The sequence below is a fragment of the Leopardus geoffroyi genome, chromosome A2 (genome assembly GCF_018350155.1).
Source record: "Leopardus geoffroyi isolate Oge1 chromosome A2, O.geoffroyi_Oge1_pat1.0, whole genome shotgun sequence".
NCBI lineage: Eukaryota > Metazoa > Chordata > Mammalia > Carnivora > Felidae > Leopardus > Leopardus geoffroyi.
Genome location: NC_059331.1, coordinates 23,346,248 through 23,371,595, shown reverse-complemented (window position 1 = coordinate 23,371,595; position 25,348 = coordinate 23,346,248). Strand labels below are relative to the sequence as shown.

The window sequence follows — 25,348 nt, the reverse complement described above, 5'->3', positions numbered from 1 at the left end:
TTCATCAAGGCTCATTAATCTCAACAATTTTTCATGTTGCTTTAATTTTCCTGATCGGTTGTACTTACAGCCATGCTCACACATTCAGAAAGTGTTTCTGAAGCTCATTTTTCTGTGACCCCCTCCACCAGCCTGTGTAACGTCATTTCAGTGTTGCTTATTAAGTCGAAATAATTAACTTGGCACCCCACTAGAAGTCGATACTTTTTGTTAAAAGTGGCCTTAAAAAAATCATCTAAGGAGGTTTATAAATGATTACTAACAAAAGTATTAACTGTCTAAACCTGTCTATCACTACTGTACTTTCTGTTTTTCTTACGTCTTAGGCTAAATTGCAAACAGGCTTCTCCTCTATCACCTTATAAGAAATAAAAGCTTAAACCAAATTAAGTTTCCACCCTCAGCTGGCACCACATCTTCCTGGAGCCGGTGTTTTGGAAAGTAACTTCTCTCTATTATCTATTCTTTATAAAAGTTACATCATATCCCTGAAAATAAGCAACAGAAAAAGGAATCAAAAGAAAAATAAACATTTATTTATCTGTAGCATGAAAACTAACTGTCATCAAGATTTATCTTCACAAAGAATGGTTCCGGACTCTTTTACTTCTAGGAATTGATACTAAAAGTATCATTACATGGATACATGGAGTTTTAAGAGTAAAGACATTCATTTGTGATGTCATTGCTTGTAGAGCAAATATTATGAACAGCCTAAATGGGGCTGGTTAAGGAAACTAGTAAACCTACACACCGTGTCGTTATTTTAAGAATTTATGTTGCAGATTTATTTCAGGGCAATAACATATGCTCATGATGTTTCAAATTTTAAAAAAGCACGTTATAAAATAATATTTATAATATTGTGCCATTTTTGAAAAACAAAATAAAACAAAACTAATTTACAGAAAACATGAATGAAAGCAAACACAGCAAACGTCTATCAGTGGTTTTGCTTCTGGAGGATGAGACTACAGGTAATTCTCTACCATTTCCGTAAGGCTATGTATGACTTTGTAATGACAAAATCATTATGATGAGCTCTGTTTTTCATATAACACGTGGGCTAAAAAATAGTTAATATTGTTATTCTATAAGTTCAATATAAAAGTCGAATATCTTAAAAGAAGAGAATACCAACAGACTAATAAGAGGAAAAGAGAAGTAAGGGCATAATTAGAGAACCCACAGAGGGAGAAATGTAAGTGGCTTTAACACATAGAAAATATATTTGGCCTCAGTCATTAAAAGCAGAGTTAAGATAACAATGATATTCCATTTTTCATCTCCCAGATTGGCAAAGGACACAACATTTTGGTAATGCGCTATGCCGGTAAGAGTATAACTAACGTAAATCCTTTATGAGGATTTAGGAATGCAAATTGGCTTCACATCACCACAGTGCATTTCTGCAGGATATATCAAAATCACAAATATGCATACACTTTGACCCGTCAATTCTTCTCGTCATTTACCATACAAATAAATTACATAGTGCATGATAACATTCCTTTCTACTCTGCTTCAAGTAGCCAATGTTTGGGGTCTAATTTGGGTTAAATGAAAATATCCCTCCCAACGGAATCTCAGGTAACCCCCCCTTTTTTTAATAAAAAGACAAATCTATGTAATGATGTAAAGATAGTTTCAGATATATCAGGTGGAAAAAAAGTGAAGTACAGTATGTATACTATGTTCTCATTCCTGTTAAAAAAAAATGAGTGGTATTAAAAATGTGTGCTTTTATTTGCATAAGACATCCTTGGACGGGTGCACTAGGACCTAGAAACAATGGCTGTCCTCTAGACAGGATTCAGGGGTAATGGGGAGATTTCACTCTCACTGCATATCCTTACACTATTTGAATTATTGACTATATTTGTATATCATACTTTGTATAATCGCTTATTTATGTGTTTAGTTAATAGTTATTTTAAAAGTTACCAGCTATGGGGGAGATCCAATTCTCACTGCGTATCCTCATATACTATTTGAATTACTTACTATATTTGTATATCATATTTTATTTATGCATTCAGTTAGTTAATAGTTACTTAAAAAATTATCAGCTATTGGGGTGCCTGGGTTGGTCAGTCGGTTGAGCTTCCAACTTCAGCTCAGGTCATGATCTCGCAGTTCGTGAGTTCGAACCCCGCAATGGGCTCTGTGTGGACAGCTCGGAGCCTGGAGCCTGCTTCAGATTCTGTGTCTCCCTCTCTCTGCCCTTTCCCGGCTCATGCTCTGTCTCTCTCTCTCAAAAAATGAATAAACGTTAAAAAAAATTATAAAAAATTATCAGCTATGGAGAAGAAGCAATGTGACAGAGAAAAATTCTTAATAGGCCGTCGCCTTGGCTTTGCATCTGGAATCAGCTGCTTTTTCCCTGTGGGACATTAGGCAAGCATCTTCCCTTCTCTGGACCATCTTCTCTTTTCCTAAGGAGAATCACAAAGTTCTCTTTTCGCTCTGGGTAATCTGAGCTTTTAGTTGTTTCCAAAACACACACATATTTGTTTTCGAATATTGTACAAAATAACAGGTGTCTCAGCTACTGGAATTACAAACACACCCTGTCCTCTGTTGCTCACTTACAACGCTCTTGGGAAACTCTATCTCAATCAACACTTTTCTGAATACTATTTTACATGCAAAGCTGTATTTTAAGTGCTAAGAATACAGGAATTAACATGACATGCCCCATCTATATTGAATTCAGTAGAAGACTGAGCCATTGAATACCAACTAAATGCCAGGGGCTGGATGAAGCTTTTTAAAAATAACTGTACCTTGTAATGGTCACATCAACCCAGCCCCCTGTAGACACTATTAGCATCATCATCTTTCAGATGAACAGACGGCAACTAAGATGGGTAATTCACTCACAGGCAAAGGTCGCCCAGTTAGGAAGTCATGAGATTAAGAATTCAAACCCAGGTTTGCATGACGACACCAAAGCCTGAACTACTTTTTACCACTGTTCCAGCCTATTTCACCTGATTTGGTGTGTGAGGAAGACAAAGAAACACATGCTTAAACAGCAATGCACTAGACACTGCAAGAAACCCTCCAAGTAGGTCAGATGGAGAATTGCATGAAACTGGTATTCAGGAAGTATATGGCTCTTGTCAAATTGGATGTTTGTAATTTCTTCCCATAGATCAAATGAATTGGTAGAATTGTCAGTTTCCCAAATAAACCTTCATGGTGAGATGAACTCGGTCTGACATAGGTGACTTGGTACTATGATGGAGAGGCTTTTTCCTGGATGCCAGAGGAATTCTCTATCAGGCTTCAGTGTCAGGAAGATGCTGATCTAACCCAAATCTAGAATTTAGCAGCTCTGTAACACTGGTCAAGGGCTTAACTCCTCTGAGCCTCAGGTTCCTACTTGGCAAAATGCAGAAGAAACGAACAAATGGGAAGAACAATATACATGGAAATAGATATGAAGCACTTAGCAAAAAGTAGACATTCAATAAACAGAAATCATGTATAAATTCTCATACAGGCTGGGAGGTACTCAAATAATGCAGGACTGCAGGGGCAACCTACTTCAACAGAAATGGAATCATTCCTGAGATATATAATTTGTTTTCTAAAAGTCAGTAGCAGAGAGTTTTGTTTGAGAAGCATCTGCTATAAAGATTCTAGCCTGAGAATTTCTCCCACATCACTCTGACTGATCACTTACACCTCTAGTTATGTGGACCATGGGTGATTCTGATCCTCATCTTATAACCTCTCTACCCATTTTTCTTCCCAATGTGCAAAGAACCTTGGTCATTAACCAGTGGCTGATGTGTTTGTTAAGGATCTTGGGCTATATCTTCCTAGGCATGAAAGGTAGTACTGAGGTTAATGCTTGCCTCCACCCTAGGTTGCCAAGGGGTTTTCCTGTCAAAATCATAAGCAATCCTAAAAAGGTGGAAGTGGAGGTCACCTGAAAGAGAGAGAGTGAGAGAGAGAGAGAGAAATGCCAAGTCTCGAAGAAAAGCTGATCATTAAAAAATGAATTCCCTTCTTGAGTATACAAAATGTCCTGTGAAAAAGTGGTTTGTGTCTAGAAATTTTATGTCTATATTCAATATGCTGCATTTCAAGCAGCATTTCTGCTTTGATCCTTTGAGCTCCTTTAATACATCAGATGGGTTTTTAATACCCATAGGAATATATAAACTCTTTCCAAGCTAAACAAATGGAGGGCAAGCTGGAGAGTTAATAAACACACATCTATAGGGTTTTGGCAACTTGCTAAGCCACTTCAGGTGCAGCACCGGGCAGCCCAAGGGAGGAACACAGACTGCTCTTTGAGGTGGGGATGGTGGGCGTCACAGCACAAACAGCCATTGGGATGGAGACAATGCACCGCAGAAACGCAGCTCGAAAACGTCAATGGTGTGGACACAGCTCTGCACTCCTCCATTCCCCATGCAAATAAACATTCTAAAAATACTCCTTGGCTATGCTGGTCTCCTACCCTCCGGCATGGAAGAGGAAAGCCTCACTGTGTTGTGAGCCCAGCCAAACTTACATATGCTCCCACCCCGCTTTCCCACACATTAAGAAATGCACAAATGGGAAATTGTGAGACTCATTCATGTCAGGTAGAGACCTGCCTACTCATTACAGACATGCGCCCCTCTCATTTTGCATCACGGACTCGCAAGGGAAAACAGTAATTTACAACATTTCCTGTACTAAAACCTCTCCAAATACTGATTATCAAAGGGCAAGTAAAGATAGCAACATCTACACAACCACCATTCTATCTGGAACCTCAAAGTTGTAATCGTCCTTGTGTTTGCAATAGGGCACCTTTCTTCCTTTGAGCATCTGAGAAAGAATCAGTGAAGTCCGGTCTCCACTAAAGTACCTCATTGAGTTGAGATCCAGAAGAACTGGTAGGAAATTCAACCAGAGGTTTTAATCCCAATTATTCTAATGCCTCCGGGACATATTTTCATCTTCCGGCACTATTTCAACAATTCAAAATACAGCTCCCACGATAAGCATTTACCTCCCTTTCCCCCTTTTTTAAAGTTTAAAGCCAGCATGTTTTTAGCAACCACACACACACACAGCACTAACTAGGTTGTTGACTGTAAGAGCCAGTACTGAATTATTCAAACCTGGCACCATACCCATAATATGAAAAGAAGGCGGCCCTTTATTAAGGGTAAGGGATGAGTGGCACATTCTCAACATTAGATGACCAAGTGTTGAGAAGCTTCTAGATTGCATATTCATGTTTTAAATCTTTTATGTTGGAAAGGAATTGCTTTTAGGATCCAGAAGTTATTCCTACCACCTTTCTGAGCTGTAGAACAGGAAACAAGAACCTAGCAAGGAGGAGGTGGCTGGCTTTCCTCCACCACAGCTGGGGTGTGACACTGTAAAATTCAAAGGGACACAGCTCTGTATATTACCAGCCAACATGGCAAGGTGTAAGTGAGTAAATGACACCAAGGGAAATTTTGGAGAAAAAAAAATGCACCACTCTCAATCTCCAAAGGGAAGAATTTGACCTTTGGTGTTAATCTCATTGTAGAATGGAAAGTTGTCTTGTTTAGAAGTGAACTAAGCCCGTTGGAAAGGGCCAATGATTATTTCATGGGAAATTGAATCACATTTATTTACACATTTTAAACAAGATTGAGTACAGTAGTTTGGCAAGAATCTATAGAGCAGGAGATACAAAAATATTTCAACAAATTAGTGTATGCTTGCAAATTAAGTGGTTAAAACTGTTACATTTTAACGCCTACAAATTACATTATTCATGACACTAATGTACTCCCACTGGCAAAGCCTGTGTCCAATTTGTGTAATGAAGTATCTGATCACTATTGAATATGTGTAGTCCTTAATTCAGATTTCCAAAAATCTTTTTTTTTTTTTTTTTTTTTTTTACGAACCAAGAGCTCAAGTAGATCCAAGAAGTGGCAAAAATCCAAGATCCACTTTATCTAAGACAGTCTCATTGGAGCAAAAACCTCACCAACTACTTTTCCTGATTGAAACTATTAGTTTTACCTTCCGGGCTAAGAAATCTGGAAGAAGAGCCTGACTGGAGTTCTGTGGTTTTCCTACATCCCTGTCAACACAGATGGGTTTGTGGATTGTGCTCTATAAAAATATCTCCCATTTATGCAGCATTTACTCTGTGCTGGGCACTGTGCTAACTATGAGGGTTATACTTTTTTTTTTTTTAAACCCACACAGAGATCCTATGAGGCAGGTCCTTGGGGAGATGAGCAGAGCCCAGAACATTTAAATAACTGATTAAAATCTTGCATGATTAAGTGTGATAGCCCAGACTGTAGTCCAGCCCCAGAGCCCAGCCTCTTAGCCTTGACTCAAGAAGGCACCGTGTCCCCATTGTGCAATGGATCCATTTTACAGGTCGTTTCCAGAAGGCCCACTGGTAAGAACACCTGCAGGGCATTCGCTGGGAACAGTCTGAAGACTTGCGGTAAAACGCCCACCCAGTGTGAGACCCCAACAGGAAATTGGAGAAGTTTGCAGGAAAATGGAATCCCTGAACGATGGTTCTCTGAACTGGAGCCCACGAAACATGTCAACGCAGCTTCGAGACCAATTACTTTCTTTCAGTTTAGCGGACAAATGAAAGGCTCATGGGGAGAAGTGATGAGAGAAGGAAAAGTGTAGCCACAGCTTTCGGGGCTTCCAAGAAGATGAGCAAAGCTTGCGTTCTGATCCCAAAGTGAAACTGATGGCAACATAATTTTTATGAAAAGCGATGAGTGATACGACCCCCCCAAAAAAAAAGGACATCCGCACACATTTATACACACACACACACACACACACACACACACACACACACACACAAAATCTAATTTGCCTTAAAAAAATGAGTATCTTGCCAGCATTGTAACGTGACAAGGTTTTTAAAGCTCAGGCGTTGTATGCGTTACACATGTTCCCCTTTACTCTTGATTAATTATTTTTCTTAACAGGCTAGAAGTAGTTAATTTAGCAGTTGATTTTCATTCCAAGTGGATCCCCGTCTCAGCAAAGGCTGGGAGGGTATCAAGAAGGAGAGAAACGTATTGGAAAATAGTAAAACATTACATTCTCTTTAGATCCCCAATTTTGTTCAACTTGTTGACAGTCACAAATGCCCAGAAAATATGGGCTGAGTTGTTTTCGATTGCTGTTTGAATAACAGATTAATTTAATAATCAGTGGGATATTGAATGACGAAAATTATTGGTTAACGCAGCCAAACCACCAACCCTAATGACATTCTTATGTAAATTCTTATTTTCTTTTAGGCTCCTGCATTCTTAATAAACCCTATATTTTTGAAAATCCTTTTTTAAACATTGCATACTGTCCTTCTGTTATACTATAGCTGTCTATGGCATTGACGGCTAGATGTCCACTTCTAGAGTTGCCAATTTGAAGGTTTCTATGTAGAGCAACTGAGTCACCTCTTGATGTTATTTTCCATATAAAACCATCGAGTGATTCTGGAAACAGGCACAAAAACAGAGTTAGGAGCAGTCGGTCTTCAAAGATTACCGGAGACCAGAAAGACTCGGACGATACGGCCAGAACCACCTGACATGGTTTCCTGAGTTCCAGCAACATGTTTAAGCAGCAAGGACATCTGATTGCTTCTAAGAGATGGGCAGATTGTTGCTGACAGTCCACAGCAACATGCAGCACGAGGCATGTTCCCGTGGGAAGCGCACAGTTCCCTGGGATCGCTACTCTATGGTTTGCCATCGCTTGTGGAGGAAAGTAATCGCTGCCTTGAGAAGGGTTTGTAATGGACACAGTTTTGTATGTTCCATTGCGGGAGGCAAGATGTTTTTCTTTGAAAAAGATCTTAGTGCGTAATTTCTGAAATGCTATAATTTTCACCAAACTCCGTTTCCAACTCACTCCTGGCCAAAGGCTGCAGAATTGTGTTATTTTTGAATGTCACTGCCCCTGACCTGAAGTTACCTACAAAGTTGGTCAAGAATTAGTAATTGTCTTAGAGAACCAGTCCTGTAGAATCTCACTCTTTCCAGGCAGAGGTTGACAAATTTCTACAGGAATTAGATGTAAAGCAGACGTGTGAATTCAGCTTCCTGGTTGACAGTAAACGTGTAGGCCATTGTCCTGAAATATCTACCAGCCGTCAACAAGGGAAAGATGACAAAATAACATTATTTTTCTCCTTAACATATTTCATTCCACGAAGACGAAGATAATTTAAAATGTAAGTTGTTATCTTCATATATATTTTGAGAAATACTCAGATATATCTTCTAACAAATTTCCTTTCATAAGATGGGGAAAGGAAAGAGGGAAAGGGATATGCAAAAGATAATAAAAGACTCGGTCCTTCAAGAGCATCTGAGACTATTGTCATGAGCCTGTTTTGTATGATATGAGAGTTATAGGATGATTTTTGGATTAGAAAAAAAATAGTCACAGATTGGTTTCTCACTCAACTAGTTACCCCAGCTAATCTGTCGATTTCTAACCCTTAAAAAGAGGAGGAGATGGAGGAGGGGATACAAATGGGTTTTTCGCTCTATCAGGACCAGAGTCGGTATGGGTGTGTGTGCTGTGCAGGGGAATGGTGGGCAGCATGGTCCTTCTGAATCATGACTTCCTGCCCAAAGAGATCACCACTGCCACTCTTATTGCTGGCATTTTTCCCATCCCTCCTCACCTTCAGCTCTCTGCTCCAGCTTCCCTGAACTTCTAACAATCTGTGGACAGACTACAATTCCTCTTATCTACACATGGCTCTTCCCTCTGCCCGGATGTTCTTACCTACTGACTCCTTTGTATCCCGGTGGTCTGACAGTAAATGCCACTGCTTCTAAGGAAGCCTTTCTTGACCACCCCAAGCCTTCCTTCTGTGCTTCCATGTGACATATACTCAATAATCCTAGCCCTAAGCATGGAGTGTTGACATTGCCTAGTTACCCATCTGTAAACTCCATGAGGGCAGGAATTGTGTGTGCCTCATTTGCTTCTGGTCCCCAACAACGTGGCCCAGTATCTAGGGCAGAACCGACAATAAAGAAATGTACGCTGAAGTCCTGGGCTATATTTTTTTTTCCCTAAGGCCTTATTTTGTTCTCTAAGCTGATTCCTTAGAAACTCCCCTCAAGGTCATTAATACGTCAGCCCTCCTATCTTATGAACTGATTGCCATCTCCCAAGTTAGACGTGAGAAACAAGTAAAAGCAATCACTGACATTAGAATTCAAGACAGTGGCTGTCATATGGTAAAAAGGAGGCTGCACCCAGCAGGGGCAGGAAGGGGTCCTCCAAGGGGCTTGCAATGTTCATTCACTTCTCAGCCTGAGTGCTGTTTAAGTTAATTAATCTGGTTTGTACACTTTTCTGTATGTGCTACACATCAATAAAAAGCTTACTAAAAAAGAAAGGGAAAGCACAAGTCCCCATTCTGGTCCCTCAGAGAGAGAGAGAGAGAGAGAGAGATCTTTCTTAAGCAGGCTTCATGCCCAGCATAGAGCCCAAGACAGCGCTTGAACTCACCACCCTGGATCAAGACCTGAGCCAAAACCAAGAGTCAGATGCTTAACAGACTGAGCCGCCCAGGTGCCCCTACTTTAATCTTAATCAAACTGCATTTGTATTTTTGGCTTTTAATTACAAGTCAATAAGGAAAAACATTGCTTGCCTTAGCAATCATCTATCTTGGTTCTATTTGTTTTCTCATTTAGAATGGAAATGAGAAACCTAAGTTAGTGCACTAAATCTGATTGCCTATCATGCAGTAAGAGATGCTGGCCGCCAACTGAATCTGGAGTTAACTACTAAGAATATAATATCCCGGGGCGCCTGGGTGGCGCAGTCGGTTAAGCGTCCGACTTCAGCCAGGTCACGATCTCGCGGTCCGTGAGTTCGAGCCCCGCGTCGGGCTGTGTGCTGACGGCTCAGAGCCTGGAGCCTGTTTCCGATTCTGTGTCTCCCTCTCTCTCTGCCCCTCCCCCGTTCATGCTCTGTCTCTCTCTGTCCCAAAAATAAATAAACGTTGAAAAAAAAAAATTAAAAAAAAAAAAAAAAAAAAAAGAATATAATATCCCTCTGGTCAAAAAAGGTTTGTAGTCATTATAAAGTCAGTGGAGTCTACTTCACAGAGCCACAGTGCCATGACTTGTCAATAATCCTTACTTAAGTCATACATGAACTCTGGCCATCAGAGGTATATATATGTTGTACCTTTTTCTAGAGGAATTCTACAGTAGTGAAGTGATGTTAGACTATAAAAAGGAAACCCCACATTTTAACAGAATAGCTAACGGGGGTTAAAATCTTTGCATACAGTTAGTATAGCATTATGCTAGTATTAAATGTGGCCGTTTATTGAGAACTTACTCTGTCCCAGGCACCATGCTAAATTTACAACATAAATTTTCTCACTTAATTCTTTAAAAAAATGTTTTTGTAATGTTTATTCTTTCTTGAGAGACAGAGACAGAGCGTGAGTAGGGAAGGAGCAGACAGAGAGGGAGACACAGAATCGGAAACAGGGTCCAGGCTCAGAGCTGTCAGCATAGACCCTGACGCAGGGCTCAAACTCACTGACTGTGAGATCATGACCTGAGCCGAAGTCAGATGCTCAAATTACTAAGCCACCAAGGTGCCTCTTCCCATTTAATTCTTATAAGGCTATGATATGCTTACTATTACTATCCCCCAAATTACCCAGAAAGAAGCTGAGTTTCAGAGAGTTTAGGTTTTTGCTCAAGGTCACACAGCTGGTGATTACGGGAGTTAGGACTCACACTCTGAGCTCCCTGATTCCACAGCTCCTGTGCTAAACTGCTATACGTCCAGGGTTTCTTGCGGTGGCTCCAGAAAGTCCTCAGTCCGAACAGTGAACTGGAACATGGTGCATTAAGCCAATATGGAAGCCATTCTCTTTTAAACACAGAGACATGCTGTATGAAACAGTTAAACAATACAAGCATGTTTAAATACAAAAGAATTTACAAGACAAGATACCAAAGGCCAACTTGTACATTTATAACTAAGTATAAAAAAGCTGATAATCTGGTACTTCTGAGGTCTGAACGGGAAAAAACAATATTAGCATGAGAAATCAAACTTTAAGCCAAAACTACATGCTGCCTAGGAAAAATATTTACTGTAATTATATGATGCAGAAACTCCTAAACACAAAAACTTACGTAACGAGAATTCACAGGCAGTCAATACTAACAGGATGCGTGATTAAAGTCCAACTGTAAATCTACTGTGAAGGGAGACTCGAGCTCTATTCTGTTCCCACAAAAATAATAATTAATAGTAAAAATCAGTCCAGGGTCAAAGATGACAGAATACATGAGCAAATTATCTACCAGGAAAGAAAGAAGACACAAGCGACAAGGAAATTGGTGCCCTGCCCCCAACACCAAATTTAAAGTGCAAAAACAAACTTAAAAAGTCTTTATAATTAGGTACAGAAAATTCAAGAATAAGACTCTTAAGTCTTATTAAAAATACACAGATATTTTAAAGTTCACTTTAAAGTCTTAGCGACTTTAAAGCATGTGAGAATACACAGATTTTTAAAAGAAACAAATAAAACATCGAGAAATAAGGAGAAAGACATCCACATCAAAAACTCAATGGACTCTAAGCGGTGGACTAGACACCATCAGAAGGAAATCAGTGAACTGAAGTTTAAGGAAATTACTCAGAATAAAGTATTTAAGCACACAGAAGTAAATTTCTATCTAGACACATGGTGGTGAAACTTCGGAATATCAAAGAGAAGCCCTTTAAAAGCCCTCTGAGGGGGGAAACACCAGAACACCTATAGAGGTGCAAAGCTAAGACTCAGGACACAATGGAACAGTATCTTTAAAATATTTCAATTTAGATAACATGGAGCTAAATGATCACTGCAGAATATATAGCACATAAAGCATTTCAGACAAAGAATGAGATAATTTACCACTCCTAGATCATTCCTGAAAAGAATTTCTAAAGTAGTGTAAAACAAGAAGCTATGGTTTTTAAAAAATTGGGAGTAAACAAATTGGTAAACATCTCATTTACCACAGGCAATAATAACAATATATTTGGTGGGTTAAAAACACAACATAGGAAAAATGTTAGGAAATATCACAAGAAAGGGATGGGAGTTAATCCAAGTTAGAGATTTAAGAGTTTGTTCTGGAGGAGGGAAGAGATACTGAAATATGTACCAAGGTTATGGATAAATATCACAAGAAAAGAGTGTGTAACCTACACGCCAGTAAGAGAAAAATGGAATAGAGAAAACTCAATAGATCCAAATAAAGGCGAAAGAAGAAAGAGAGAGAGAGAAAGAAAAATGAAAGAAAGGAAGGAAGGAAGAGGAAGAAAGGAGGGAAGAGGAAGAAAGGAAGGAAGGAAGGAATAAAGACAAAGAAAGACAAAGGAAGGAAGAAAGAAAAGAAAAGAAAGAAAGAAAGAAAGGAAGGAAGAAAATGCATGGGGATAGAAAGCCTATAAAATGATGGTAGAAATAAATTCAAACTTAGCAGGAAGTACAATAAATCATAATATTAAATTTCCAATAGTAGAGATAATACAAATGCCAAATCCAGCTCTATTCTATTTATAGGACAACATCCTAATGCAAAATGACAAAAAAAAGAAAGAAAGAAAGAAAGAAAGAAAGAAAGAAAGAAAGAAAGAAAGGGGTGGCAAAGAAGGAAGGGAAGTTGCAAATGGAGGGAAGGGAGAAAACATGCCTAGGAAATATTACCAAACAAAGAAACACTGTACTTGTGCTATTAGCAAACAAAATAGACATTACTTTCCCATAGAGTGGGTGATCACATAGTGATCATAGCAATGATTTACCAGTCTTGAACAGGGATGTCCATGATAATAGCCTCCAAATATAGCCTCCAAATATAAAAAGCAAAGTAAAATGAATGACATGAAGGAGATTAAAAATCCATAAGCCTGGGGAGAGCCTGATATCTAAAACAGAACAACAGTTTTGAAGCACAGTTAACATACCTGACCCAATGGATCTATATTAATCCCTGTCCTGAGCTATCAGAGAATGAAACTTGCTTTCAAAAACACGAGGACAAGTGCTAGAAATCAAAGCAAGTCTCTGCACAGACTGAAAACCATGTGTTATACAGACTGCAATGTCATTTAATCAGAGATCAATAAAAAAAAGATAGTTTCAAAACCCATATATTAGGAAATCTTAAAACACTATTTAAAAATTTACAGATCAAAAATATGGTAAATATTAGAAAATTATCCCAGCTGAATAATGAAAGCCCTATATAAATTGAAATGCAGAGAGAAATTATACATATATATATATATTTATTATATGTATATGAATGGAACTGCAAAAGCTATACATCAAACACAATATGATAGAAAATAAAAAAAAAAAAAACAGAATAAATCCCAAAAACACAGAAGAAGGATAATAATACAGATAAGAAGCAAATAAATGAAATAGAAAGTCAAAGAAACAATAGAGAAAATCTAACAAGCTAGATGATAGTTCTTTGAAAAGAGAAAAAAAGCAAACATCTCTATTAGTAAGAAGAGGGAGGGAGCAAAGGAAGGAAGAAATGATGGCAGGAGGGAGTCAGGGAGGGAGGGAAAGAGACAGAGGGAGAGGGTGGAAGAAAGAGAGGAAGAGGGAGATAGAAAGGGAAGGAGAGGGAGGGAAAGTGAAAGAGAAAGAGGGAGAGGGAGGGAGGTGGATGGAGGGGAAAGGAGGGGAAGATGAAAGGAGGGGGGAAAGGAGGGGGTGTTGAGAAGAGGAGCTGTGGGGGGTATAAGAGAGAAGAGAAGGGAAGGGAGAGAGATTGATTTAAAAGAGGGCAAAATCACAAATACGGCAGCATTTTTAATCAAAAAAGAACACTATTAACAAATGCATGCAATAAACGTGAAGAGTGGTATGAAATAGGCAATTTTCTAAGAAATATAATTACCAAAATTGTTTCAAGAAGAAACAGAAATTCCAAAGAGATAGCTAAGCACTGAAGAAACTAATTAAGTAGTTGAGAATTTACTCACACAGAAAAGCAATCAAAAAACCTATCAGTCGTTCATAGTTTTATGGGTAAATTTTACCAAACCTAAAAGAAGCAGATAAGTTAATCTTACACAAAATGTTTAAGATTCGAGTAATTTTGTGACAATAAGATGACCTTAATAGCAAAGCCTAATGACAGTATATGAAAGGAAAAGTATAACCCGGGGCGCCTGGGTGGCGCAGTCGGTTGAGCGGCCGACTTCAGCCAGGTCACGATCTCGCGGTCCGTGAGTTCGAGCCCCGCGTCAGGCTCTTGGGCTGATGGCTCAGAGCCTGGAGCCTGTTTCTGATTCTGTGTCTCCCTCTCTCTCTCTGCCCCTCCCCCGTTCATGCTCTGTCTCTCTCTGTCCCAAAGATAAATAAACGTTGAAAAAAAAAAAATTTAAAAAAAAAAAAAAAAAAAAAAGAAAAAGTATAACCCAATCTTCTTTTTGAGCACAGATGCAAAAGATTAATATGACATGAACAAATGGACCTAGCAAGATAGTTTTTGTTTTTGTTTTTTGTAATCATGACCATGAAAGACCACCCTGGGAAAGAAAGCATGTTTTCACACTAGATAAGCCATCTACCATTGAAGATACTATAGGGGTGCCTGGGTGGCTCAGTTGGTTAAGCATCAATCAGACTTTTGACTTCTGCTCAGGTCATGATTTCACCATTGTGAGATTGAGCCCCATGTTGGAGTCTACCTGGAATTCTCTCTCTCCCTTTCTTTCTTTCCCTGCTTCGCTCATGCTCTCTTTCTCAAAATAAATAACTAAACATAAAAATGATATTTATAGTATATACGATATATTTCACAGTTTAATTTTTTAAAACATTTTTATTATTGTAACTCAACATCTTAAAATTATTTTAGTAATGGATGTAGAAAAATGTTTTGATAAAATTAACATCCATTCTTTTTTTTTTTTTAATTTATTTATTTTTGAGAGAGAGAGAAACAGAGTATGAGCAGGGGATGTGGAGAGAGAGAGGGAGACACAGAATCTGAAACAGGCTCCAGGCTCTGAGCTGTCAGCACAGAGCCTGATGCGGGGCTCAAACCCACAAACCATGAGATCATGACCTGAGCCGAAGTCAGAATCTTAATCGACTGAGCCACCCAAGTGCCCCAACCTCCATTAAAGTTCCAAACAATAGCAATGAGAGCAACAAACACCTCTCAAGAGGTTTTCTTTAACTTAATAAATGGTTAACTACCAAAAATCTAAAGCAATTCAGGAAATGGGTAACTGTTATGGTTGCATAACATTGCAAACATATTTAATGCTCTTGGACTGTGCACTTAAAAACAGTTACAATGGGGGTGCCTGGCTGGCTCAGTCAGGGGAGCATGGGACTCTTCATCTTAGGCTGGTGAGTTCAATCCCCACATGGCTACAGAGATCACTTAACAAACAAAGAAACTTAAAAAGAAAATCACCATCAAAATCTCTTTAACAGTTACAATGGTAAGTTTAATAGTATCAATATTTTACTACAATCTAGAAAACCCAATAGCATACCATATGATATTACTTACATGTGGAATCCAAAAAATAAATCAACAAAACAAAACAAAACTCATAGATGAAGAGAACAGATTGGTGGTTGCCAGAGGCAAAGGGGGTGGAGGGGGATGAAATGGGTGCAGGGAATCGAGAAGTATGAACTTTCAGCACTAAAATAAGTAAGTCATGAGGATGTAATGTACATCATGGGGAATACAATCAATGACATTGTATTAACTTTGTAAGGTGACATATGGGGGCTAGCTTTATTGTGGTGACTATTTCATAATGTTTATACATGCTGAATCACTAGGTAGTACACCTGAAACTAATATGATATTGTGAGTTATACCTCAATAAAAAAAAAAAAAAAAACATAGCAAACAGCATAGTTAACATGGAATTATTAGAAGAAATTCCTTTTAATTTTTTTAATGTTTATTTTTATTTTTGACAGAGAGACAGAGCATGAGCGGGGGAGGGGCAGAGAGAGAGGGAGACACAGAATCCGAAGCAGGCTCCAGGCTCTGAGCTGTCAGCACAGAGCCTGACGCAGGGCTCGAACTCACACTGCGAGATCATGACCTGAGCTGAAGTTGGACGCTCAACCGACTGAGCCACCCAGGTGCCCCAAGAAGAAATTCCTTTAATTGAGGAACAAGATACAGTTGTCTACTTTCACTGCTTCTAGTCAACAATCCTAGTTACTTCTAAGCAACAAAACAGTAAGTATGGAGGTTAGAAAGGAACATTTTCACAAATGATGTTAGTGTGTATGAAAAAAAAGTCCAAGAGAAGCCACACACAAACTATTAAATCTAAAAGAGCATTTAGCAAATGGATACAAGATATTCGACATACAGAAATCAGTGATGTTCTCATATTCTAGCAATTACCAATTAGAAAAGGTAGTTTTAAATGTATGCCATTTCTGCTGGAAGGGAAAACTGTAAGCTTTCAAATTATAAATCTAACATAAAATTATAAAACTGTATTAGAAGACCTGTAACTAAGGAGACATACTTAGTTTATAAATGAAAAGTTCCAAGATTATAAAAGATAGCAATTATCTTCAAATTAATCTATAACTTACAGCAATTTTAATCAAAATCATAGCATAATTCATAGAAATTAACAAGCTGATTACAAAATTAATATGAAAGAGTAAAGAGACAAGAACAGCCAAGACAACTTAGAAGACTATATGGAAAAGGTATTTGTTCTCTTAAATATCAAGTCATACTATAAGCTATAATAATTAAAGAGATATGGTGTTGGCATCATTACTGACAAATCATAAAACCTAGAAACAGATCTGTGTAGACCTAATCCTATGACACAGGTGCCATAATAAATCAATTAGGAAAAAAAAAAAAAAAAGACCATTCAGTAAGTAGGGCCAGTCAACGGGGCAACTATATTGAAAAAGATGAAATTAAACACTGCCTTATGCCACACACACAAATAAATTCCAGAGGGATTCAAGTCCTAAATGTGAAAATCAACACCTTGAAGTGTTCAGAATAAAAATACATGAGAACACCATTATGATAGGAGGGCAGCGACTAATTTCTTAAGGCACAAAACACACAGATCATAGAACAGAAGAATAAATTAGACATGAAAATAAAAGTAAAAGAAAATGTCTATGCATCTAAAGACATTATAAAAAGTGAAGAGTCAGATGAAGGAAAAGGAAAACACACATATAAAGCATACAACTGCAAAGAAATCGTATCCAAAACATATGACACCCAAATCAGTAAGAAAAGATTCACCACCCAATAGACAACTGCCAACAGGAATGAAGGGGTAAGAAACTCAGATGATCAATAAAACCATTAAAAAAGGCCCAAACTCAGTAGCAATCAAGGAAATGCCTAGTAAGCTACCAAATTTCATTCCCCATACATCAGATTCTGGTGAATCCTGAAGATTTCGTGCCTTCAGGAAAGACATCTAAGGATCTTTTTCCAATAGATAGCCGAAATGGACAAATGTCAACTGGGGAAACACCATCAGGACTTTTTCCAACCAATGACAAACCTGACTAAAAATCATATATATTCTAGGATGCATCCGCAAGCACTCTGAATGCTTCCCAGATTCTAAATGATCTCTCTAACATAGCCAAATGATGTTTCCTCCAAGCTGGTGGAAACGCTTCCTCACACAAGAGGGCAGCCATGTTTCCATCTCTCGCTGTGATCCTGACCACGCCATTCACACTGGCCCATCTGGGAGAGCTCTACACTGAGCAGAAAGGCGGGAGGCTTACTTAGAGCAGTCTTCACAAGCAATGTTCCCTGAGGTTTCCTTGATGGTGCGCTCGGAGACAAATGCTGGATACTCTGTATCACAAGGTTCCAGGGTCTGCTTCAATTTCTGGGCTGCAGGGATAGGGGGAAAAAGAAAAAGATGAAGAACACAGGCACAGGCTTTATTGTGACTGGCAGCCTACAGTAACTCAGAACACAGTTCCGCTTCTGCTGCGCTGTGATTTTTCTAGGCACAGCATAATGCATTATTTTCTAATTAGTCAAGTGATTTCATCTGCCAAGCAACTCTATAAGCTGTAATTCCTCAAGCAGTGTGTTGGCTTCATCCACTATCATTTATGCATCACTAGAATACTTTCTGGGACAACATCAGTCAACGGGTCTCTGCCTTCAGACGTACTTGAACTTAGCAACAACACATATGTATATCTGAATAAATGTATAAAATACAAGTTACACCATATTATTCAGGGTGAGACAAAGGTCATGATGCAATTGTGTGGTTTTATTACAGAAACAAAATTGAAACATGGAATAGTAAAATACGTAATGTCTTTGAACCACAGCCATGAACCTAATCCTACTATTATGAAGTTCCTTGTCCAGTAATATAGCACTAGATAAGCCTGGTACATAGATAAGCACACAGTAGGCACTTGGTAAAGTCTCCGTGGTTGGTAAAATAATAAACAAGTTATGTCCAGTGGGCACATTCCAAAACCTCTTTAAGTTTCCTTTTTTTTTTCAATGTGCAAATTGGGGATAATATAGTTTCTCTATCAGTGAGTGATGTGAGAAGTACATGAAACAATATATGTTGAGTACTTAGTACAGTACCTGGAACATAATGGGTGCTGAGTAAGTATCAGTGAATAATAATAAACAGTAACAACAGTAATAGTAATAAGAATAACACTAGCATCCTAGTGAAGCCATTGTAACATTAAAATGATAAGGATGCTAGATACTAGAACATAGCAGTTAAGGTGAAGACTCTGAAGTCAGAGGAGTTTGGAGTACAAATGCCTGCTCCAATGCTCCCAGCCAATCCTCCGTATCCTCATCTATAAAATGGAAATGCTGATAGTACAGGTTCTTGTCACTCATTAACATCTTACCAGTAGAATGCTCCAATAACCAATAGTTTGGAAACCAAAAGTTTCCAATAACCAAACTTTGTGCAAAGTTTTTGGCTGATGTCTATACAGAAATATAAACACGTATTTATAAATATCTAGAATATATAATTTATGCTTTCAACTCCAAAACTCAGTAAGATTTTAACAAAATGATGTGCTGACAAAGTCTCAAGTTGTATTCCAATGACGGTTGGATGTCAGAAGCACGGGTTCATGTTTTGTGGAGTGTCTATGTGGAGGCAGCTGGCACTAAGCAAGGCATCAAAGGATTACTAAATGCTAAATGAGCATCTGGTAACCACTAGCTATTTGTTGGGTGACCAGGAAGCCGTATTCCAGGCATGTATATCCTAACGTGATTCTTTTTCTTATATAGGCTTTTCACTGAGCTTTAATTATTTTGAGGAAATTGACTGGGGGCTTGGGGTTGAAGCATAATGCGTTGTAATTTTTCTTTTTTTTTTTCTTTAATTTTTTTAAATGTTTATTTATTTTTGAGAGAGACGGGCAGAGAGGCAGAGCGCGAGCAGGGGAGGGGCAGAGAGAGAGGGAGACACAGAATCTGAACCAGGCTCCAGGCTCTGAGCTGTCAGCACAGAGCCTGACACGGGGCTCGAATTCACGGACTGTGAGATCATGACCTGAGTCAAAGTCGGACGTTTAACCGACTAAGCCACCCAGGCACCCCGTAATTTTTCTCATCTAAAACAAAACGAAGTAGATTAAATCAGCTTGTTTATGTAAAATATGTAATTTCTAGAAACTGATCACTGATATGAAGACAAAATGCCCATATAACTGAATTGTTCTGAGTAATAAACCGACTAAAGCAGGTACAGCTCTCAACCGAGGGATACATGTACACACTTCCACAAATATGCACGCGCATACACACACACAGCCTTCACGAAATGCTGGCTGCTAGAGAGTGTTCCTATCTACATACCAGGAGTTGGACTAATTACATAGTAACTAAGGGCACAAATCAGGGGTCGTGAATCTTGCCACTGCTGTGTGACATCAGGTGAGTTTAATCTCTATACCTTAGCGTTCTCATCTGTAAAATGGGAATAAGAACACCAACCTCGTGTGGTTGTTTGGGGATCAGATGAATTAATACATGGGAAGTGGCTGGCACAAGGTGAGGCCTATTTAAGTGAACATGCTGACTGCCACAGGACAGCATGTTACTAGATGGAATCCTCAGAAACTGATGGCCTTTTTGAACCATTGCTTTTTGGTTACAAAGGGCCGATGGCTACCTTCCCGATGTCTGGCTCCACTGCCAGTACAGCACTGGCAAGTGTCATGCTCCCAAAGGCTTAGGTCCGTCCCCTGTGCCCTGCAGTGCTAGCTGATAGCAAGTGTCATCACGTGCTTGCTGGATAAATGAGTAATTCTCCTAAATGGTGCTTTTCAGGCAATCAGACAAAGGAGATGTAAGCGTCTCAGGCCCGCATGACAAACTGCCTGCCTTCAGGTGGGAAGGCAAGGTCAGTTTAGGTGGCCAGTGCCCAACAGCAACAACACAGAGAGGCACCTGGTGGGAACGTCATTCACTTCCAAGTTCTCTTTCAGTGCCTCTGATTTCCTCAGGGGAACATCTTTGACGGTAGGGAGGTTTCCCCACCTTCCTCTCATTTTCATTTTTTTTTTTTTTTTTTACTAGGAAGGCCACACATAAAGCACAGAGATATGGCTACACTTTCCTGACGCTTTTTATTTTCACGATTCTTATGTTTACAATTGATTCCTTTGTATAGCAAAGGATAGTGACTTTTGATTTGGGGAAACTTCCTTTTAATGCTTAAATTGTTTGAATTTCAAAAGGTAAGGCCATTAAAACGAAAGAAAGTAAAAGAAAAAGAAAACAGCACAGATGATAAGAGGCGACAGCACCCATATGCAGATGGCATACGATCACTGAATGACGGTAACGGCCACGTTTATTGAGAAAGTACTCATGCCAGATGCTGTTCTGCTTTACATGCTTTAATCTATTTAACAGTAAAACATGACAAAAAAAAAAAAAACTATAAGGTAGGAACAACTGTTTTCTCTGTTTTGCAGATTAGTGAAAGGAGGAGAGAATTGCATAAATCGCCCCAATTCATCCAGTGAGTGTGTGAGTGGGTGAGCCAAAATTTGAACTTGGGCTGTCTGCCTCCAGCACACATATATTTAACTGCTCTGTGAAGTTTGGCCAATGAAAGAAAGGAAGAAGGTCTGTGGGGCGGGCTGAGATGGGCAGCACACATGATTTAACTAAGCCCAATAATTGCACCATCTCTAATTGTAATTGTCTGGGCCCAGTTACAATGGAATGAGTCCAGCGCTCTCAATGGTGAGGCTCATTTGGCTCTGATCCTTCCTGGAGATGAAATTCTTGTTCCCTTGACAATTGTGTAGGGCACCCATACTGATGTGGCCACAAACTGTTGAACCCATGTGCAACACAACTACAGACTGGCTGGAAGTTGCTTGATGCGCTTTTGGGAAACGTGTGAATGATCATATAAAACCATGGCCATATTTAATCTAAATAAGATGGTTTACTACGAAGACCTTCCTTTGTCTGGAGTGTTATGGACACCACATATATTTGCCAGTCACTACCATTTATCTATGGAATTTCGAACCAATAGCTAAGGCTGCCAGTAATCTAACGGGCGCTGTTTTAGCCATTAGGCATTTAAAACTCATTAGCTTACAAAGGCAAAGGCAGAAGCAGTCATGAAGCTCAGCTAGACTGATTCCTTATTTTGCAGAAAACCGGGGTTCAGAGAGCGGACATAGCTTGCCTTGAGTCCCACAGAAAGTGACTCACCATGACCATCATTTACTTAAACACTAAACACCGCCAGCAATGGGGCACCTGGGTGGCTCAGTTAAGCGTCCAACTTCAGCTCAGGTCATGATCTCAAGGTTCGTGAGTTTGAGCCCCCGTCGGGCTCCGTGCTGACAGCTCGGAGCCTGGAGCTTGCTTCAGATTCTGTGTCTCCCTCTCTCTCTGTCCCTCCCCCGTTTGTACTCTCTCTCTCTCTCTCTAAAACAAATAAACATTAAAAAATTTAAAAAAATCACCACCAGCACCTTCACAGCCAATACTCAGTAAGCACTTGCTACACCCCAAACACCATGCTGGGCCCCTCGCGTGGAATTGGTCCTCACCACCAATGCGGAAGGTCTGGGGCTCTCCTGTTCTACAAAATGAAGAAACTGTAGTCCAGAGAAATAAAGTCACACCGCCGTGAGTCAGGGAGCCCAGATCTGCTTCTGCATGGTCACGGCCCGGAGGGTCCCTTCCGTGCTGTCACACCGCTCGACGTCCCATCCGGCCAGGACCGGCTGGCTCCAGCTGGAGCCATGACCTACCACTCACTCACAATGCAGCACCCAATGGAGCATCCACACAATTGAATTTCTTTAATTTTCCCTTAGCAACAAATGTCCCTGATGAGAATAACTGACTTGGGTTCACAGTAATTATGGACAGACAACTGGGAATGAATAGAGTTGCCATTTGAAAAGCTCTCCTCGTCTTTTGTCTCTGTGAATGCACCCCCATTCACACTCGGTGCCAGCAAGCTCCATTCTCTCTGTGCAACTTCGCCAAAATGATACCTTTGTGATAATCAAGCAGAAATGGGCTTCCACAGTCCCCTTCATTAAGGAAATGAAGCAGATAAACAGTGTAATTATGGATTCCATTTTTAGCTAAACAAAGATGTATGTCTCAGCACAGGGTCTTTGTCTAGTGAGGGAGTGGTAAATTTAGAATGAAGAAACCTTGCAAGTCAGTATTTCTGTGAAGCTTGAAACTTTTCTCTCCTTACGCTGGGTCTCACATTTACATTTATATTTGACAAAGATCTCCAGCAGCCCCGAGGACGAGTTCATTCACCCGCTTTGATTCCATTTCTTCATCTATAAAATGGAAAATGTCAGCCACGTCCAGCAGAGGGCTATAGGCCTGGACGAGACAGTTCACGTGCTTCACACGGGGGTTCAAGGAAGGCAGGCTGCCTTGCTCGCTGTCACCTAGCTGAGCCCTTGGTTTAGGTCTGAGCCCTCCGTGATCCAGTAGCTGTCTGACTGAGGGAGCTCAGGAAGGTTTAGTGACAAATTCCAGAGGTCCCCACCGCTCAGGAATGCTGAAGGGGTCTGAAGATCATCTAGTGTCGGGACTCTGGAGATGGAAAAGCACTACACTGTACATGGGCCCACCGTGTGGTGACGATAGAATCATGTGGCAAGGTCTTTCTAATATCTGGGGGAAGGTCTCACGGTGCAGCACAGGGTGACATGACTTGGAAATACCTATTAAAGAACTTGTAGAAAAGCTTCTAAAACAGAAATTGGAGAACTGAGGCATCACAATAGTCCTGTTTGCTAACATTTTGCCCACTGTTGGTCCTGGTACAGGGGGAGCAGGGGAGAGGGGTGTGGAATTTCAGAATGGGAAACTGCATACATTTCTGTAAGCATCATGAGTGCAAAGACCACATCCTCTTCCTTATTCTTCATCCCCTACCCTCTACCCTTCAGTCTACACCCGGGTTTTGCAGCAGTGGCACTGATGATACTCTGAATAGGATGATTCTTTGTTGCCAGGGACTATGCATCATAGGATGTTCAGCACTATCCCTGGCTTCTACCCACTACATGTCAGCAGTATCCCCGCTCACCCCCACTTGTGACAACCAAAAATGCCTCCGAACATTGCAGTGACTCCTGAGAGAAAAAACTCCCCCTCCCCAGGTTGAAAACCAGTGGTCCAAGCAAGGATTACAGTGACTAGCACACAACAGAAATTCTAAAACTGACCGTCAAATCTGAAGGACCAGAACAAGAGCGTGGGCAGGGCCTGTGGCAGCAGGTCACCGGGAAGGGGAGCAGGCCGCGGTCAGAATGGGGGCCATGGTGATGCAGGCTGGCATGAAGAAGTGGGGCATCCTCACACTCACCGTGGAAGCTCCTTAGAGGAGGTGGGCAGGCACCCGGTTGTGAAGAGGGAGCCAGGAAGCAAACCCTGAAGACGACTGGCCACTGCCCTCAGCACTGAACGCACCCCTGAGAGCGAGCCGCGGTCCCAGCCAAAACAGCCGCCATCGCCCCACACGGGAGCACCACCCACCACGTGTGGAGCACTCTGCTCTGTGCCAGGTCTGCCCGTGGGCTTTGTGTGCACCAACCAACCCATCATTGTCTGTGCTGACCTGCCGGGACACCGGAACCCAGAGAGACTGTGCAACCTGCCCAGAACTAAGCAGCTAGCAGGCAGCAGGGGAAGGCTGCCTGATCCCCGACCAGAGCACTTCACCTGGGCAGAACCGCCATGCTCTGGCCTCCGGGAGCCAAGCAGAGGGGACTTGTCCCCGGGAACTGGCAGTGCCGTGAGGGCAGCCCTTTGACCCACTTGTGATCCATTCTCTTGGCCTCTACTGATCTTCCTTCTTCCGTTTCTCTCTTTTAATCTCATTTTACTTTTTTCACTCCTAATAGTAAAATTGTGGAAAAACTAGTGGAATAAGAAGAGTAAACAGAAAAACAGATACCAAGTGCCCATTTAGCAGGTCCCTTCCCAGCCCTCATTCTCAAATCTGGTGCAATTTTAAACAAAAGCAGGTTCACGATATAGGTAACATTTCCTTTGTGGGACATAATAGTCTTCTCTTCCTAATTCATATTTTGTTCTGTGCTTACTGAGTCCCCACTGGCTGCTCACCCTATTTATTTAACTCCCTATGCCCCCGTTCCCCCCATCACTGGATGCTTGTCTGGGGTACACACTGTTTAGCATATTGTTTATCTTGGTATGTTACTTAATTTCATGAGCAGTTTCGATCTTCTTAAAAAGTTTTCAGAAGCAGAATCTTGGTAAAGGTTCTCTCTGCCTCTCTATGGATGGGCTGTCATTTATTTTGAAACGTCCTTATTGTTCACCTTTAAAGAGTTACCTGTATTTGCAATCATCACTTTCTTAGTGATGCTCATCCTGTCATACCATCCTTTGTTCCCACCCCAGTTTATTTCCTTAGGCTAGATCTCTAGAGGCGAGGTTATGGACATGCAAAGCAGGTACCAACCCAACAAGAAGGGGCAAGTATGGAGCCCACACACTGAGGGTCACCAGGACAGCGTGTGCATGCGTGTGTGAGAAAACAGGGCACAAAGGTGTTGTTCCACTGGGCTGTCAGCTTCTGAGAACAGGGTCAACCCCAAACACGTTTGGGTCAGGTGCACTGTAATCAGAGCCCATCGAGTGCAGCCGGACGCGTGCACCTCTCTGCAGAGGTTGCCCCATGTCATCCTCTAACAAGAAACTAGGGAGGTCCTGGATTTAGGACACATGGTCCT

At 40.5% G+C, this 25,348-nt stretch overlaps 1 protein-coding gene across 4 annotated transcripts in view; it reads right to left on the bottom strand.

The window, feature by feature from the left end:
• CACNA2D3 (calcium voltage-gated channel auxiliary subunit alpha2delta 3) overlaps positions 1-25,348 on the bottom strand; it is an 866,452-nt gene that overhangs the window by 33,729 nt on the left and 807,375 nt on the right. For all 4 annotated transcript variants that reach the window (XM_045493219.1, XM_045493218.1, XM_045493220.1 and 1 more), the window contains one exon: positions 17,849-17,960. In XM_045493219.1, coding sequence (XP_045349175.1) covers positions 17,849-17,960 — 112 coding nt within the window. The remainder of the gene's footprint in view (positions 1-17,848; positions 17,961-25,348) is intronic.